Source organism: Anopheles coluzzii, chromosome 3 (assembly GCF_943734685.1).
Source record: "Anopheles coluzzii chromosome 3, AcolN3, whole genome shotgun sequence".
NCBI classification, from domain to species: Eukaryota; Metazoa; Arthropoda; class Insecta; order Diptera; family Culicidae; genus Anopheles; species Anopheles coluzzii.
Genome location: NC_064671.1, coordinates 12,495,057 through 12,515,225, shown reverse-complemented (window position 1 = coordinate 12,515,225; position 20,169 = coordinate 12,495,057). Strand labels below are relative to the sequence as shown.

The 20,169-nt window shown below is 44.1% G+C and overlaps 1 protein-coding gene across 3 annotated transcripts in view; it reads right to left on the bottom strand.

The window, feature by feature from the left end:
- LOC120959635 (uncharacterized) overlaps positions 1–20,169 on the bottom strand; it is a 154,401-nt gene that overhangs the window by 35,964 nt on the left and 98,268 nt on the right. For all 3 annotated transcript variants that reach the window (XM_049610263.1, XM_040383196.2, XM_040383197.2), the window contains 2 exons: positions 16,108–16,230; positions 11,889–12,035 (listed from right to left, as the gene is read on the bottom strand). In XM_049610263.1, coding sequence (XP_049466220.1) covers positions 11,889–12,035; positions 16,108–16,230 — 270 coding nt within the window. The remainder of the gene's footprint in view (positions 1–11,888; positions 12,036–16,107; positions 16,231–20,169) is intronic.

The following is a 20,169-nucleotide window of genomic DNA, read 5'->3' as shown; positions in this document are numbered from 1 at the left end:
TGTGAAATACACACATTTCTCCACATTCGATTTCACTGAGCACGAGTGGTGAAGAGAAGAAAAAATGTTCCAAAAAACCACACGTCAGTCATCGTCGTGTGCCGCCGTCGTCAAACTTGAAGGAGTTGTTAGTTTAAACTTTGCCTTAATACGATCCCCGAATTCCTCGTTCGGCTTCCACCTTTCTGTCCTGCTGTTCAAACAAAACATATCTGCTAACATATCGTACCCTCGCGAGAGCAACAGACTGAAAGAAGGCGCTTTTCATTCGATTAAATGCAATTTGTACGAAGCAAAAAGCTGTTAATTCGATCGCCCGAGCGCGAACATTACTGCGCGCGCGCGCGCACACACACGCCCGTGGCATAAATTCGTTATTAATCTTTCCTTTCAAACCCTCCGGTGGTGGCCGATTTCCTCAAAAAAGCTGCCATTTAAAAAATTAAATTTCCAAAAGTAAATAACAAAAGATTTATCTGTCTGCCGTGCACGCGCCGTTCCTTCTGAGCACAGACAAAACGTTTGCTCCTCACCACGTTTGATTGACGGATAAGAGAAGTGGAAAGTGGAAAAGCTGCCCCCGAAGGGCGTGCAAATCGAAAAGCCATTCCATTACGACGAAGAAAAAACAAAATGAAATCGAAAAAGCTTACACTCAAAGTTGCTCAGATGATCTTTGCGTGATCAATCGCGCAGCCGAGGAGTAAAGCGCAAGGGCGCATCTCGAACGTTTGGCTCTTGGCGTCTTTGAGTTCGTGTTTAGAGCCTAATGCTCTAGCAGCTCGGGGCGAAAGTTGTTGGTGGTTTCCACAGCAGCGCAAAGCGCGCGCATCAACAAAAGTAAAACCGATGTGCCGCGAGCTGCAGATAAATGCAATGATAAAGCGCATTAAATCATTGTTTCAGGCCCGGGCGGCTCCCAGTTTGGAGAAATCGGCGCAACCGCGCCTCGGGCTACCAAGGCTGCTCCTCCCCGGTACGCATCTTGGCGGACGCAACGCGTGTAATTGTTTTATTTTCGGGCAAGTGCGATATGAATATTTATGCTGGATGAAAACGGGAAACGGCTGGTGTCGTAATAGCGTGTGCTTTTCGTGCCTTTCGGGTGGAAATTGTCAACTGATGATGCACCGCAAACCGCAATCGCCGGTTAGATAAACTGTTCGGGGTTCATTGTCCAGCGGTGCCATCTTTTCATCGCAACTCATACTTACACCACTTTATCATTTTCACTTGCAATTTAAAGTCATAAAGAGATTGCAAGGGCGATTTACGGGTTGAAATAAAGCCATTTTGGCCACTTAATGTTAAAGCGCCCTCTGGTGGGAAAAAACAGCCTCACTACCAGTTTGAAGTAATTTCAACATAAACAATTGCTGGACGGTCGTTTTCGGCTCGTGATGAAAGGAGCCAAAAAACGAACTCACTTGCTTTGCTGCAACCTGGAGTAAAAGGAACTTGCGAAAAACAACACACTCCCAACTACAGGCAAACGTACTATTTCGGAGCCCACCCTGTCGAAAGCGAGCACTGGTCACGTGCATAAAAAGTGTAGTAAAACCGCAACCAATCACCTACCGAACAATAAACAGCTCCGAATGGGGTGCTTCACTTGCAAAAAGGAGAGATGCCGACTCGAGAACGACTTCAATCGAGACGATTCAATGTAACGATCCCAAGCACAAACACACCAATCTGATGCGTTCGCACAGCAATCAGGTGTTGCTGGAAGATGCTCTGCCGTACGCCTGAAATGGTCTTAACATGCCAGACACCCAGGCGGACGGACAAGACAGACACCCTTTGCAAAACTGCCAAACCAGACAGCGCAGTGCAGGGGGGGCTGCCGATCTTTATCCAAATATTTACATTTTCGCGCATTGTGCCTTGAGGTGTTGTCGGCTTTTACATTTTGCACGGTTGATGATGGGTGCTCACGGGTGGTTTTCGCTTCTCCACTTGTTTAAATGTTGTCTGTGTGCTTTTTGTTCATGCGAAATCATGCCCGCCACTTCCGTCATCAATTACGATCAAGTATGAAAAAGGCGGGAATGTGTCTTGGGCTTCGTTATTAAAAGGCAACACACTCTATGCTTGCCAACAGTTCATCGGCCAATCGGATGCACCACGGTGAATGTGTACGGCATTCCGTGTTTTTGTTATAATTTATACACAGTTTCATTACAACAAACAACGCAGCGCTGTCTTGAAAACACCTTTCGATGTTTAGAAAACTGTTTCAGTCCACGATGACACGCAGCACGGTGGGTATGGCTGTGGTAGTAGTGGTTTGTGTTAGTTAGGCTAGGCAAAATAAACTTCACCGGTGGAAGGAAAGTAAAAATCAACCATAAAAACATAAACCAGTTCGCACACCTCAGACAGCTTACTACAGTGGAGGAAAAAGCATACTTCCTCCAGTGCCCTGGACGTCGCGTGGACACGTGCGATTTTTATTCCGCTTCTTGGGCCGTTTTTCTTTTCCAGCAACAGCAAATGGGTGTGCTGAATTTGTTCGTACGGCTAAAACGGTCGCTTGTTTAGCTTAATGAAAACGTTTACTTCTTTTTCGAACGCTACAACACGCCGCTGTGAAATGCATGAATTCGAGGAAAGAGGGTGAGATGGTACAGTGCTGGAACCGAATTCAGCTCTGACAGTCTTTGATTGACTGCCGATGGGCCGTCGCGCTGTGTGAGCGAGTGAGCCGAGGATGAGCGGAAGAAATATTTCCGATTTCATAGCATTCTTGTGATTTGTGACTTCCTGCTTATGGGTGCGGGTTGGGAAAATCAAGTCACACATATTTATGTAAATAAACAGGACTCGAGTTTAGCGAAATATTGGTTCATTATTTTAAAACTTCAAAGGTACTTGAATAGAAGGTTAAGAAGAAATTTGATCAACTGAAAACATTTTCCGAGGGTTCGATTAATCATTAGAAAAATATATTTCTACTGAATTACTGTCAAAGATTTGTTATCAATTTTACCAAATATTGCTTATTAATTTTCTGATTTATTTGCTTCGAGATAATGGTGATAAATTTGATGAATGTTTATCTTTCTAAACTATACTAAGAACAACATTATTGCCTGTATATCTTTGACACATTAATACATTCTACAAAATCAAAGAATCTGTCACAAAACACTGGACTCAATGGGACATTAAGTGATATATTTTAGCTTTGTAAGTTAAAAATTACGGTATTGTGTAACCAGATTAGTGCATAACATCAAAATGAGTTCATAAAGTGAGCCAAAAGTATCAGATTCTTTTTGAAACCTTAAAAGCATTTAAAAGAGCTGAAGTCAGGAGATAAAATTCCTAAAATTATCCAAAGTAGCTGGAGATTTTACTAACGCAATGAACTCCAACGTATAAACGTATTGCTAATTTTAACATTTTCTCATTAACGCGAAACAGACCGGACTGCCAAACATGTTGCCAGAGAACCAAAATCAATTTACTTCAAACTGATTCCCAAAACGCTACCTCCTCTCCAAAACATAGCGTTGATTGCCGTGAAAGCTCATCAACGAAGCCAGCAGCATGATCCCTGCATGATCGGGAACGATCGTGCATTGCTTCTTCTTTTTATGTATCCCGTTTCTCTTACTCACTACACAAGCGATAGTTTCCACCATCGGAAGGAAGTTTTTTGGAACCTCTTGCCCTGTTCGTCCGATTTTGGTATTCACCACGGCACGGCAGCCCTCTCAACACTCACTATCGCTACTGATGCTATTACTTTTTTATGGTTCGATTAATTAAAACTACGTAACGTACAGTAGTTTTTTGTTTTTTTTTTTTGTTGCTCTTTCGGTTAGTATCCCAATCTCGGGCGCAAACGGAGCTCCTCCCGAGAAGCGAACAACCGCCTTTCTTCCGTCTTTGGAACTGAGCACTTCCGCGCAGCGAAGAAAGCAAATATAACAACAGCAAAAACGCAAAAGCAAACGCCTAACCATTTACTGCAATCAGCCGTAACGACAACGGCGTGGAAGAAGTGTGGCAAAAAAAAGCGTTAGAAAGAAGACACAAAAAATGAACTAGTTGCTTAAAAGCTGAGTGAGCGAAGCATTTGGCAAGCCTCCGTACTTAGCAATTAAAATCAGCCGGTCCAAGAGGACGCCACAACTGTCGTTGCGATGGATACGAATACACACTCACACAGACACACAAACAGTTAGTGTTCACTTTCAAACGTGCTGGTCAATTAGGTAACTGCCATGTTGGGCAAATCTGTTTGCTAACGAATCTGCCAACCTATCCTTGGATGGAAACTAAAGCGGTTACGTAAAGCGACGAGAGCGGAAGATACCCCCCGATTGGTCGGCATGTGCTTCCGATACATTTTTCACTCGATGGCATTAGCTTTTCACCCGAAGCATAGATATGTTCGCATGGCACGCGACATTTGTCGCCATCATTTTGCCTCCTTTCACTTCCAGCTGCGGACGGTCGAGACGGCATGGCTTGTACATTTTCCTACCTATCGAGCTCATCGAGCAACAGGTTCGCGCACGATCGAATAACGTTTCAAGATCATGATCACCAGCAGCAGCACGGCGAGTGCGAAGCCCTTTCGCCACCTTCACGCAGATCGATCAAACTGGAATCTGTTTAATCGCACCATTTTAATGGATTAACGCATCGAATCGCCCGCTTGTAAGCGCTGGAAAACATGCATGCACGTGTGTAAAAAAAAAATCCAACAAGAAAATACAGTGTGAGAGATCGAGAGAGCAAAAAAAAAACAACAACAACACTTCATTCACAAGCCGCTCGGACCGTGCAATGTTTATGTTGCGCTCGATCGACACAAACACAACGGGAATGTCGATAAATGCGGTTGTAACACACCCGTAGCACGGGGGGCAAACTCCTCCCGCCGGCACCACGGTGAATTGTTTTAATGACCATTTGGACGGATCGATCGATTCCAGCGGAGCAATTATTGTCTTACACTTGAAAGTGTGTTATTGCGATGCATGCGATGAAGAAGCCATTCCGAGGTCGAAGGAGGCAAATGGAAGAAACAAAATCGTACGCGGGTTGTGTGAGTGGGATGGGATGGGTAATTTTGGGGTTGCTGTTAATTTTTCCATAATTGAGCGATCATTTCAACAACACCGATTGTGATCGATCGGTGGTGTAATTTTTGATGATTTTTGTAATTCGTTTCCTAAATTTTTGCAGCTTTCCTTTTCAAGGTAAAATTGCAAATAAATTAATAAGTAAATTGAAACTAGATACTTTAACATCATCATGTGTAATAAGTATCTAATATTGTTCGTTCCTAGCAGCTGGACTGATAATACACTAATACACACTGATAATCAATAATAATGCATTTTCTCGCATAACGTTGATCAAAATGCTAAAATCGTTCTAGGATTGAAATATTAACATTTTCATTGTTTGAACTGACCCGGTTAGGAGTCCCCAGTTTGCCTTTATCGAAATTTGATTGAAGTTTAAATTTGACATATATTTTATTTTAAAAACAACGATAATGAACAAGCACACATATCGTCCCCCTTGCGTAGAACACTTTTGTGCACAGTTGTGCGTCTTTTGTGTTATCTATTTGATGTGCTCTTTCTCACTTTCATTCCTTTGTTTTGTTTGTGTCCTATGTTTGTTCAGTTGTAACGTGGTAAATAAGCTTTTTCTGTGTATTAATTTATTTATTTTCATATTTGCTTTTTTGTTTTGACTATACCTTCTTGATTTAGTATAGGGTTTAGGGATAATATTTAAGTTTATGCTAAATTTACAATTATAAAGTCCTCGAGGCGAACAATTTTCTATGAAATAAATAAAAAATAATCTATATTATGACTTGGAAGAAAATTCTATTTAAAACCCCAAAGGCTTATCATAAATATTGAAAAAATTGTGTGAAGTTTGAGGAAATATGGAGGAAAATGAAATTTGCACTTTTTTTAAATAAAACTAGACTAGTGCTGTAGTGGTGGGAGCTCGGAATCGGACCTACCCGATTCCGATTCCGTATTCGGAATCAAATTCCGGAGCCGATTCCGATGCTGGAATCGATTCCGATTCTTTCCGATTCCGGAGTCGATTCCGGAGCCGATTCCGGAGCCGATTACTGAGCCGATTCCGGAGCCATTTCCGGAGCCGATTCCGGAGCCGATTCCGGAGCCGATTCCAGAGTTGGCTCCGGAGCCGATTCCGGTGTTGACTTCGGAGAAAAATCAGTCCGGGAATCTCCATGAGAATGGATCTTTTACAAGTAAATTTGGATTTTTGCGGTTAGCAATACGTAGCATCGTTGGACCCAAACGCCTTTTTTATGGCGATGCCGAAATTGACTCCGTTTGGTAGGCGATTATAATTTATGAGCCATTTCCGATTCGAGAGCCGACTTCGATTCCGGAACCGATTCCGGAGTCGATTCCGGAACCGATACCGATTCCGGAGTCGATTCCGGAACCGATTCATATTCCGGAGCCGATTCCGGAATCAATTCTGGAGCCGATTCCGGAATCGATTCCGGAAACTGATTCCGGACCTACTATCTGGAATCGATTCCAGAAAACTGCGGAGCTAGCCGGAATCAATTCCGACGAAAAATTCATTTCCCATCTCTATAGTGTAGACAAAATTGATAACACATACAAGGTGGCAATGTCCTAAACTGAATTCAGGTAGTCCCCGGGATACACGGTACCTTTTAAACGCAGATTCGGAGATACGCGGTTTTATAAATGTGACAATACTTAGCGCAAATTGTACTGATTTGACACATAAATTGTGAAATGTCAAATAATTTGCCTCTTGATCGAATTTTAAAACCATTTCAAAAGGTTTAAAACTGTTACATTCAGTCAGAATCATATCAAATAATTAATCAAGCGTCTAAAACCACCCCCTACTTGTAAAATTACACGAAAAATAGTGATATTTTGAATAACGAGATTCGACTTCCGCGGAAATTCGAGATACGCGGTATTTTGCGGCCGTTTTCGGTTCCCATTAACCGAGTATCTCGGGGACCGCCTGTACATACATGTTAGGTGATAAAACCCAGCATAAAATACGGTGTTGTAAACGTGTTGAAATAAGCAAACCACCACACCACGGATCCAGCCATTATCGATTTGGCAAAGCTAACAATCTAAACAGTTAGCTACCGATTTTTATCCCCAAAAAAACACCCTCTCTTGTGTATGCCAAAATCAATTAATCTCTCCGACTCGTTTTGCGCGTCAGCCTGACCAACAGTTCCGAAACATCATTTGGAGGAAGAGCAGCAAACCCACAAAAAAGCACCCCTCCCCTCGGCTGTCGATTTCGCGGCCATTCGTTGTCGATCGCATTAAACTCGCGGTCGCTCTGGATGAAATTACTTTGCATTACCTCTCCTACCGATCGCTCCCTGCGTATATTTAACAGCAGCGACCGGGGTAAACCCCATAACACGCTTATCTACGCACGAAACCGTACAGCACACCGCAGCGTGCACACGATTTTCCATCCATCGGTTTGGTAATTTTTCCGATGGGAAAAATCCTCCACTCTCCATCCCATACTTTGACACTCTCTAACACTTTTTTCTCTCTTCCTTTCTTACCCTCCCCTTCGGTTCGCATTGTTCCCAGGGCTTTATTCTCTTTCCCCGCTGGCGTGCACCACCGTGCGGAAAGTATTTTCCGCGCGTATATCTAGGTCGCGCGGCCCGTGTTAATGCGGTCGACGGTAACGACCGATCATTGCACGGGGCGGGAAAAGCTCCACCATGGCTAAAGTTTCTTGTGTTGTGACCCATTTCCGCACACGTTCGCGGGGAGAGAGAAGTAAGGAGCGAAATCCAACACACCCCATATCTCAATAAGCCTCGAATCCGTACCGAGTTAAGCCAAGGCTTAAGCGCACACTCCCAGCACTCCCCGCTCGGCTCCGATGGTCTCGATTACTTCATTAAGACGAAGTACAGTGATAATGGTAATTACCTAGAATTACCGGGATGGTTACTGTTTAATTACATACCAGGCGCATACCAGTGCGCGTCTCCCGGCCACTCCCGCCAATGGCAGCAGACCCGGGCCCGAATGCTAAACGAAGACAAACTACGGCGTGCTGCGATTTTTTCCCTTGGTTTGCTAATTCCCCCCCCCCCCCCCCCTAGCCATCTCGATTGCATTTCTTTTTTCCACCCCACGCATTTTGTGCGTGACGCATTTTGCTACAACAAATCGCTAAAACATCGCCCAACGCCCCTCGCGGCGGTGATGGCCAGACATTCTTCCTGCAAGTCTGGGTGGAAAATTAAGAGTGCACAGGTACAATTGAAATTATTTCACTCGCATTGAGACGTGAGAAAATGATTTCGTCTGTAGTCATGCTTCGCTAGAGCAAAGCGTTCCCACTGCTTTTAGAACATGCAACATGGGTTAATTAGGGAAAGAGTTTTCCTACTCATGCAAGAGTCTGGGAATTAATATTTGATGCAATTATAGTACTTCATGTTTTTTTTTCAGTTATTATTTTTAATGTTTTTTTATTCATGACTATTCGAACTTCTTAGTTCAGCTTATTAATCGTCCAGAATTTCAAACCGTCAACAGCCCGAAGTTCTAGGAAGTGGAAATTAGGAAGAGATATCGAAGATTAATTTAAATTAGCTTCTTTCTCCTCATTCCCATAAATAACAGAGCACGGCGCAAATTTCCTACAGTGATAATAACAATAAAAAAAAACAAACACTTCCCAAGCTTTCCTATTCGTTCGCATTCCAGCACCTGCGCGGTCCCCCGAAGCCAACACCGAGACGCATTTTGCTGCACATAAAATTTGCATAAATCAACCACGCATAAAAAAAAATCGCACACATCGCACACCAGACGAAAGGGCGCCCGCTCGCAGTCTTGTCGCTGAGTCCTTGTGTCTGTCTGCGTCGATGAATAAAACGGTCTCATTAGCGAGCGGAGTCAGATGTGGAAAACTGAAACCAAACAGACCGGGGCAAACTGTACTGATTTGCATTTACTTCCGATTGGTAGGGAAGGCGGGAAGGTAACATTGCACCCCAAACGCACACACATACAAACGCACTCTCCCTTTTTGCAAAAAACGACACTACTGAAGCGCAAAAGCCTTCGCTTCAAATGTAATTAGCATTGCGTGGTGCTGGAAATAAAACAGGTAACTGTGCATGAACGGATGGCAAGAAGAATAAATACTACGCACACACACATACAGAAAGCAATGCGCTTCCTTCCGGTACGGTAGAACGTGAGAGTGAGAGAGGAAGTGAAAATTCATAAAAAAGGCAATAATATAATAACTAGCTTGCTGGACGGCTTGCTGCTAGTTGCAAGGGTTTGAAAGATGGTAAAACACGCACTGGAAAATTGGCAATAATTGTTCAGCAGAAAGCTCGAGCCTAACCAGATGTGTATGTTTTTTTAAATATACTTTCAAACAAACTCACTTTCAACCACTCTAAGGGCTTTGCTAATGAGCACGAATGAGTCCTGAGCACTGAAACGAGAAGGCCAACTTTGCGCTGAAAACCCCGGTACACGGTGGCATTGCATTGCCCAGCATAACTATTCGTGGTATGCGTTAAATTATTTAATTAGACAAAACATTTGGCACGCATTTTCCTCTCCATCTTCACCACCCCCCCACGCAGCGTGGTAAATGAATGGGAATTATTTCTGTTTAACTTTGCTGCTTCATTGCACTTTTGTGCATGCGTGGTCAAAGCAAACAACGAACGGTCGAACGAGCTGTCAGCTATGTTTTATGGAATATATTTGTTTGTGTGTTTGGTTATCGTTTAAGAATTAATTGGTAATATTTATATGTTTTATTATTATTAGTATTATTCATACAATAATAATAATAATTATTATTATTGTTAATATAATAATAATAATAATAATAATAATTTTTATTATTATTATTATTATTATTATTATTATTATAATTATTATTATTATTATTATTATTATTATTATTATTATTATTATTATTATTATTATTATTATTATTATTATTATTATTATTATTATTATTATTATTATTATTATTATTATTATTATTATTATTATTATTATTATTATTATTATTATTATTATTACTATTATTATTGTTGTTGTTATTATTACTATTATTATTATTATTATTATTATTATTGTTATTTACGTTATTCTTTTCTATGTATTGTTCATCGTTTTTTAAAATGCATTTGCTTATGGAATTTTATCTAATGTTATATGTCTAATTTATTTATTTATTCATTTGTTTATTTATTTATTTTTCTTAAATCACATGAAAAAGTTTGGAAAAGGGGCTTTTGTACTTAAATTGTAGAGCAAACGAGAAAATTCAGACCAAAAGCATAGCATTTGATTGCAATTCAAATTAAAAAGCCAACCCAACCAACAAAATGCATTTATGCAATGTTAAAAACGCCAACAAAACGACCACCCGTGCAACGATCGAATTGCATTAATTTTTGCATCCACCTGTAGCATAAATAAACATTTTCACGAATAATTAAATCAATAAATGCGTGGAAATGCGGTTGAACTTTGCAAACTGCACACGGTGTATGGTGCAAGCCCGGAGGTTTCTCTCACACCGTTTTGTGACTTTTTTTTTTATTCACCAGCCCCGAAGCATCAAATAAAACCGGGGAAATTACCAACGAGCAAAAACAAAACTCAAAAAAGTACGTTCCACTCTCTCCAAGATTTTTTGTTTGTTTGCGTCTTGTTTAGTTTTATTCCACTGTACCGCACCAAACTCTACCAAATTCGCAACAATATCGTGCAGGTAGTAGTGTGCGTGTGTGTGTGTGCTCTAAAGTAACTGCCAGGTCATGCAATTTTTTGGTGCTTCCACTTTTCCACATCTTCTGCTACTTGCTGCTGCTTACTTTCACAATTGTTCATCCGTGGACGACTCATCTAACGCCTCACCCACAGCAGGTCAATCGAAAGGGCGATTGCTGCGCTGCATCTATAATCTATCAAGCTAAAGTTCCCACCAAATTCATGCGCTATTCAGGTGCAATGATACTGAACTGTTTTTCATGAAGGCAAGCGGTAAAAGTACACACACACACACCAACAAAGAGAGAGAGAAAAACAATCGGCTAATCATCCGCGTTCCGAGCGAAATGCGTTTTCCGTTCCGGAGATGTACAATTTCGTTTTCTATTTTATGACTGGCCAAAGGTAATAATATTATGACACTGTTACACAACCTAAACCTAACCGAGCCCCGGCCAGCCTCTCTGATAATGCCCGGTATGTATCGGGTGGCTCACTGCGGTGGTCGGTAAAAGTTAACCGGAGCGATTATTGCACGGTTCTCCCATTGATTATGGAGCACAGCGGGCTAATGATACCAGAAATTTTACCAGCACGATCGCGGGGGCTGTAATTTCGTGGAAGGTTCCGTGGGCTACTCCCCGTTTTGGGAGTGAACGGGTTTTTTTTTGCCAAATGGTTTTTATTATTAGATTAGGATTGAGTTTTGATGCGGCTTAAATCGATGTACGATCAAACGATCGGGGTTGATTGACAGTTTCTGTAATAGCATTTTTGAAGGCAAAGCTAGTAGATGAAGAACGTCAGAAATATTGAAAAGGATTATTAATCATTCCTTAAGAAGGTTCAAAGCTTTGCATGTAAAAAAAAGGATTTCCAAAACTTCTACTCAAAACATTAGTGATTTTTTTTTCGAAGATTTAATCCTCCCTTTTTCATCCCAAAATAAGATGCCCCAAAACCAAATTCCACACCATAACTTTACAGCACACACTGTAAGCGTACGTAGCGCGCATTGCATACATCGCGGCGCTTCGGCTTCTTCGGCTGCATCAATCAAACTGCACTTACCTTTCAGTGGTGTCTTGGCAGGCAGCGTTCCATTGGTGGTGCCGTTACGCTTCAGCAGCATATTGCGCTTTGTCGGCGGCGATGCCTTCAGCTGCTCCGGTACGAGCGGAATCGAGGCGCTTGTCAGGTTGGGAGATATACGTTTCTCTGCAAATAGAGGAAACCGAAAAAATGAGGTAAATGTTAAGCCAGTAGCACCGAACATGAACGAAAGGCTTCGAAAAGCGGGTGAATGGGATGAAATAAGTTTTATGAAAATGTATGGAAATAAGGATAAGGATGAAATTAATAGTATTATTCTTATTATAAAACATAATACAAAGGAAACACCTTCTCCCGAAGGTGGAAGTTTGACAGCGCTGCCCGAAATCGGGCTTTCTCCTACATGCTAACCACCAAGACTACATTCAGGCGCTCCGTGCACTGCTGCTCGAGATGAAAATCCGCATACGCGTTGGAGCAGGTGTTGTGGCGTTTGAATTTTCAAACCGGATTTTCCCCGGATTTCTGCTCGAAAGCACATTGCGCCAATCGACTGCAAGAGCATCCGTCTTTGCTGCAGTGCATTCCGTACCATAAATCAGTGCCGAATGCCGGGCGGCAAGGGTGACGCGTAACGTGAAAACTATTCGATGAAATATAAACTGTAACATTTTATGGAGAGAACATTTCCGCAACGAAAATTTATTCAATCCAATTTCCTGCACGAAGTGCATGAGATGTATTTCGTGCACTAGCTTTTGCTTCGATGCGAACAATCGACATTGTAATGCAGGAAGATTGTTTAAAAGGAGTTCTTAATATTCCAAATTCCAGCTCGCTTTACTCTATCAAAGTCTTGCACTAAGCCCGGAGGCTACAGTGCAGAATGACCAACTCATCCGTAACATCGGTGAAACCTGCAGCTACATATCTGGGCTGCAAGATCAAATCTCGTTTTCATCTCCATCGAGCGCCAAATCACCATGCAGACCCAATTACTGCTCCTTCCTCCCCGAGGGTGGACTCGAACGGAACGCCGACCGTTCGGTAAAGAGGCAGCAAAACACACACACTCACGTATCGGACGGCGGCATGGTTTACATTTCCGTAGAAGGCAGAAAGCGCAGTTGCAAACTGTTCGTTTACCGATAATTCAATCTTGCTCTCCGGTAACGTAAGAGCGTATCAGAACACTTCAGCAATATAGCTGACCAGCTCCAAACAAAACGCAGACGAAAAACGATTGCGATCTCTTCATGTCTCGCTGCACCCGACGGGTCTCAATCTCCCTCTGAATGTAAGGAAAATCATCCTGCGGGTGTTTTGTTTTTCGTAATTCCGCTTTCTCGTCCATTTCTCATGATACAATCGAATCACCCGGAAAACACACCCAAGAAGTTCGTTCGATCGGAACCAATCACTGCGTTCAGCATGAAGATCACAGAATCCCACACAGCAGATCAACACATCAGCATCATTCGTTTCGCTTTCCAGCATACACGCCCAGCAAAAAGGGGAGTACACAGAAGAAAAAACACCACTTGCGGGGTAAACTCTCCTCTGACACTGAACCAATTTTGCTCCGTGCTCCAGAAAGTCCCAACATGGGAGATGGGAAATCAAATCATGAATAAATTACACACACACACACACACCCTTTGCCCCAGTTCACCTGTCTGCACCGACCGAGACAGCCGTACTATCATTCACACCGGTGTCCGAGTTTGTTGATCCAATCCAAGTGGACGCCACCGGACTCGGGATCGACCGCCACCACCAGGTGGTCGAGAAGTCAACTGTCTTCCACGGTACCGGTACATGTATCGCACAAACGACAACAAACAAGCAAGAACCTTCGCCTTCTTGTGCCCCTCCATCGATTGGTTCCATCCAGCGTGCGCTGTCAGACGGCTGCAGAGCAAACCCTGGAGGGGAAAGACAAAACGGTTTCATTCACAGGTTCCAGTGCAGCGGAGCACAACAAAAACCCGAGCGTCGAGCGAATGTCGATTGGCCCCGATGGGACCTGTTTCTGCCATTAGCTCATCTCGGCTTCCATTGAGCTGGGTATTGGGTTGCGCGAGCAAGGGTGAAGAAATCAGCAAACAGGGAAGGGATGCACCTCGGGCCGGCGAAGCTTCAACGAAACTAAACACGACACAAGCACGCGGCGTGTAAATAGCGATCTAGTTGAGAGTAGTTGTTTTTTTTCTTTTCTTCATCACCATGTCTCTCTTCCTCTTCTGTCGGCAATTATAAAACGCTGCCATCCTTTCCGGTAAAGCGTAATATCCGGTTGTAATTATTGAACTTTTTTTGTAATAGGAATATGATTGGAAATTGAACGAGCACAGGAGCTTGTTTATGTAGAAAGTCTGGAGCACTTTACGCTTGTTTATGGCATCTTCAAACCGTGGCCTTAGACATCCGTGTGAATTTCCACAATTTACCTTCTAGGGCAGAAGTTCAAGCATCTCAATCATGCATATAAACACTCACGGGATGTGCATTTCATCCAGCCACCCAAGCAGTGGCGCTTCAATACAGTCTACGTTCACTTAACATCAATAAATATACAAACTCCCATGCGTTCTCGTGCCAATGCCCATGCATAGAGCACCGCACAGCGACCGAAAAGCTAGCATTCACCATTTGCAAATGCATTTCTCATTGCATTATCCACCGGATTTCGTATCTTTCCTCGCTCTCTTGCTTTCCTCCACCCCAAATAGAGGGCCATACCCAACCCAATATGCTGGCGAGCTGTGAGTGAAGAAATCGTTATGCAAGCTGCTGTAGCGATTTTCTCCTGCGATTTGCGACGCAATCCGGGCCCGGCATTCTTGTGTGCCATTGTGCATTCTTCCGTTCCAGACCAGGCGAATGGTTTGCCATGGTACTATTTCATCCGTTCGGATAGGACGGAAACACAAAAGATGTTGCCCGCATCTGCAACTCACCTCGCAACCTTGCTTAGTTGCAAATACACCACTCAACTCTGCAGTCTACAGTGAGTCTTGGAGCTTATTGTGCATTGCAATCCGGTCGGTATATGGAACGAAATCTATACGCCCTGGAGGGGCGTGCTGTTTTTTTTTGCGGGCTCCAAAGATATATCGCCGGCCGGTGAATGCGTTATGACAAGCGCGGAAGGTACCCAACAGTGTGTGTGTGCTACCAGCTACCATGCTAGTCCATCACGCGCGCCGCCAACTACCGTATTACGGAAGCGCGCGTCCCAACATGGCAAATCTTCCAGGGGAATGGAAATCCATCCAAGGCAGCTCTGGTGCGCGAGCGTTGTGGAGCGTGAAATGTACCTTTCCAAGCGCCTACTACTAACGACCAACACTGACCGAACCCAACACAGCCCGACAGAGAGCTAACGGAATTGGCCATACACATCACCGGCCTGTTGCCAGAAAGAGAACCGCGCGCTGGAGGAGCAAAAAGGGCCAACAACATTGGCCCCTCTCTTTTGTCGCCGAATGAATGGAATATGGAGAGGAGAAGAGCCGAACGACGACGACCAACAACAACCGGAAAGCATAAAGTAATTCGCCCTCAGTTTAACCTCCTGCAACCTTCTGCAACGGCTACTCCACCGCTGATGGTGCTGTTGTGCCATGGGCTGGCATTCTAGCGGCGTGTTCCAGGACTGGTTCCCTGGTGCTGTGTCCGGTCCTGTACAGAGCGGGTGGTATTATTATTATGGCAACTTTCCACACCCAGATCTGCTCGGGAGCGGAGATTTCAAAGGAGCAAAGGAAGAAAAAGAACTGGTTAGCCTTCGTTGCTTTGCAGATCTGGAAGAGTGCTCTCCACCTTCTGCACCATCTCCTTCCTGGCGCTTGCGTACCCAAAGCGCTCTAGAGAGTGCAGCAGCGAGTGGATGCAAATTTGCCTTTGCAACCGGTCCCTGCGTGTCCCCGATTCGATCCCGAGACCTCACCCTCGGTGATCAACGCAAACAGCAAACACAAGCAAGTCCCCGATTGAATGGATGAGCGTAATTTATGAAAAAAAGAAACACAGGCAACTACGCTACCACAGGAAATGAGCTGCCCATGAGAAATTGGCGGGCGACGGCCACGAAGTTGATGCAAAAAAAAGGGAGGTCGGAAGGAATATATCTAGCGATGCCATCTCCTGACCATCTCGGCTAATGGAAAATGACAATAATCTAGTGGGTGGTTGGGTGGCGAACTTTTACAAAAGCTCGAGCTTGGGTACTTACGCAAAGCGGCAGCCGCCCGGGCTGCGCTGCTCCGTGCCGGCTGTGCGCCATTCGTCTTGGACGGCGGTCCCAGGTCGCTGGATGAAGAGTTAATTGTGCGCACATCTCGCTTTTTGGCTGGTCCTGGGGGGAGAGAAGAAGTAGACAAACAAAGATTAGTGTTAGTGACAGTTTTTTTTCTTCTTCTTCACACCAATTCGATTATTCCCGTACGACGTCTAGCACAGGTGTTCCCACCTAACTCCCAAGAACAATCAGTGCGTTGGAAAGAGATTTATCAAACAAAGATACCCAGGTATTCAACGGCCCATTTGTTGTTCGATAGTATCTCATAGTTCGTACACTCAATATAAATAAATACATATTATTTTCTCATTACGCGAACGTCTAGTCTAAGGAGAAGGAAGTATGGGACACGTCCTAATACCACCAGCCGGAAGATCAGCATTAGCATAATCGTGCTTCAGAGCGAACGGTCAGCAAACCAGCGCGGTAAGGAATTACCCCATTGTGCTGTCAGATTACTTTTTTGCAAAAATTTATCGTTGCGCCTGCTAGTTGATACGACGCTTCGCTGGCAAAGGCCACTTCCTCATGCCACACGCATCATAAGCATGCTGTCGCCCTCAAAGAAGAGGTTGCTGCTGCTATCTTCAATCTCGGTTTGTCTGCTACTCTTTGCTTTAGCCAGGGATGACCGTAAGTATTTCTTCCCTGACCCTAACCTAATTCCCGAGCAAGAGAGAGATACGATCCTCAATCATCTCGAGGTTCCACACAATAAGTACCCTCTTGTACCGTACACTTTCCTCGAAAGTGATCTTAGCTTTTGGGGCATCCACCGTACGTCTCCATTTTTGCTTACTGTTCCTCTCCAATGGTGCTCGTACGCGAGGGACGGTTGCTCCTCCTAAGACCTTCGCACACTGCGCACAAGACTAAGCGCGGGCGATTTGAGGTTATGTCAAGAATTCAAGATCATGCGATGGCGGTCGCATGTCTGCCCCCAGAGTAGCTAGCACTACTGCAAACGCGCGCGAGGGCGCATGCACACACACAGACAGGCATGCACACTATTTGATCTACAATTTACACCCCAACACTATTCGTTAGCGCACTTTGCGCTTTTGTGAACTGTAGAGGGCGAAACGGGACAAAATGGACAAAATGGCTCCTTGCACAGGAGTTTTCAGGGTTTTTTTTCATAATTTTGGGACACTTTCTTGACTCTTTCTTACGGGAAGTGAACTTTATGGGACGGGAAGTACATTCTATGGCACTCTCAGAATCCACTTGGAATTCCCAATGTGTCTGTCCAAGGTGTCTAGAAGGGCATCTACAATCTAGGGATAATAGAATCTACTTCTCTTCACCCTAGATTCACTGAAACGGCAGCGTTATTGCCACCGCGCTTAAAACATCAGACCTAAAAACCCCTCTAGTGTAAGATATTTTGTGTTTTGTAATGTATGAAGGTAGTAAAGTAAGAGAGTTGATGGAATTGCTTAAGATGCCCATATCGCCCCCTATTCCCATACTCATCTGTGACTGCTTTATGCAGCGACATGACTAGAGAGCTGAAAACGTAGCCTTCAGATTGCACGATGAGCCATACAATCAATATGACTTACTAGATGCTACTTAAAGCTGCTAGTTCCAACTACACGGTACCCAGCGCTAGCGATTAGACCATCCGAATAATCCACACAACTTTGGACGCAACAGCCACTTCCAACACCAAGTGCCCACACCGACGCAAATATATCCCACTCATGCTAGCGGTTGTCTATTGCGTTTGAAACCTTTTCTTGCTAGCACTGGCACTAGGGCGTAATAAATAACGAGCTTATTACTTCTAAGCCAGACCTCCGTTCTGCTGGTCAAGCTGAAAGTGGAGACGACGGTTATGGGATACCTACCGGAACGCAACGAACCGTACCACTAACCAGTCAGTGCGCCAGATTTGACCCGGTCCGACACCCTCGCTTTTGTTGGTAGAAAATTTTCTTCTCCCAGCCCTCCTTTTTAGTGTGTGGGATTGACAGTCCCCGTACATGGAGCCCCCCAGACCGTTGTTTAGAGGTGCAGTTTCTCGATTGTTCCACAGCAACAATTAGCGAACACGAAAACAACGCGGCCCCCGGAAGCGGACGGCGTGTAGCGCACCAAACCGAGGCGACGATTGAATTGGGAATGACGTTTTAATGAACTAATGCAATTCAATTTTATTCCACTTTTCTTGGGACGATGCAAGGGGTCACACCGCCTAATGCCTCAGAGTGTGCCGGAAATCGTTACCTTGACACTGGCGGCAAAGGCGGGTTTAGAAGAGATTATTCTAATTGTTTTACGCCCTCGGTTTCACACTGTTTGAGATAGTTTTACAAAGAGAAGGTAACGCACAACGCATACAATATGGTTAATTTAACACTTTCGTTAGTAAGATCAGTGTTTTGAAGACCTGTTGGACCTCTTCTAATGTACCACAGGGACAAAATAATTCGAAGATTTAGAAACAATTTATGCACACACATTGTTGCTTCTACAGAGTTTTGGAATAAATGGTTGGTGCGCATTGCGTTAAATAAAAGGGTCAATCGGATGATAATTTCATGGTTCAAGGTAGACGTCTCGGAGGCGTAAGACCTTTTTGCTTGTTACCTCCTGAACAATTGGGGCTACCGAAATTGGAATTCGCTCAAGGTAATAGACCATGCCCAAAACCCTGTGTGGGAGAAGGCTCTACCGGCAAAATACATGCACATATTTATCAACCAACACAGCTTCTGATTAATCCACATTTCCCAAAGGATGTAATTAAATGGCATAGTTATTTGAAAAGTTCTTCCCCCTTTTAGCGTTTGCGTTTGAAATTCAAACCCAGCCTACGCTCGGCCGCCGTACTGACATGGTCCGGTGACGACTTGTGCGGTGAGACTCTACTATTCCACGGAAAGCAACCCATTGGAGCTGCACAGAAAGCTCCACATTTGAACAAACCGGCACCCCCAACCGTGTGTTCCCATCGGCTGTGCATGCGTTCCGAGTGGAGAAGACTTGATATCTGCCGATATCTTACTTACCTCACCCGCGGGATCGAAACCGGTAATTAAAGACGCTGCTAGGAAGCGAGCGGCGGCAGCATTCGAGTCCCCCGTCTTGGCCGTGGGGGGGATCGCAAGACAAGCACCAAACACCCGACATCACATAATTATAGCCTCCGGGCATCTTCGTTCCTGCCACGGGAACACGGGCAAGGGTTTGGAGTGTTGGAGTGTGCTGTTGGTTTCTCTTTAATTGGTAATCAATACGACCAAAGGCACCCAAATCGGGCCACTTTCTGCGTTTGCTGGCTACACTGGCTGGCTGGGTAGGTGGTAGCACACATACCCTCCCGTACGACCGTGGGGATTTGGTAACATTGGTGCCATGCCAGCAGCAGTAGTGATATGGAAATGTACTTTTCGCGGGACGCCTTGGCGATAGCGGGTGGCAATGACATGAATTCCGCGATATGGGCCGAAGTGCGGCTGCTCAGCTAAATGTTTGTGTGCTACCGAAATGTGCTGCAGAAGGACAAGTTCCAATTAGAGCGGCTACTATCGATGGGGCGGTTTTGATTTAGTGCCGAACATGTGCTTTGCCGGGTGAAGAAGGTGGGTTCAAGTGGAGACTTGGTAAAGGAAGACGCCTAGTGGGCGAAAGGATTCAAACAGTGGCTGCCACTTCAAAGTAAATCCTACCCAAACGGGTGTAAGTAGATTCTGTGTAATGGTAGGTCGGCATTAGGTTGCTCTTGGCATACATTTATAATTATCTTGCATGGTTATTTTGGAGCTCCAAATCGTCTATAAATTGAACACAAGTGTGTCGGAGATATATCCGTAGTTGTTTTTCTGCGGCTATTAAATATCTAGCTACACTTCAAATTGATAATTAAGGCCAATCAAACATTTTAGAATTGAGAATGAACTCCAATATACGAAACATTATAAAAAACAAAATAAGTTATAGCGTTGTAGCTTAAATGAATTCTGTAATTGACACAATGTAAAATTTGAG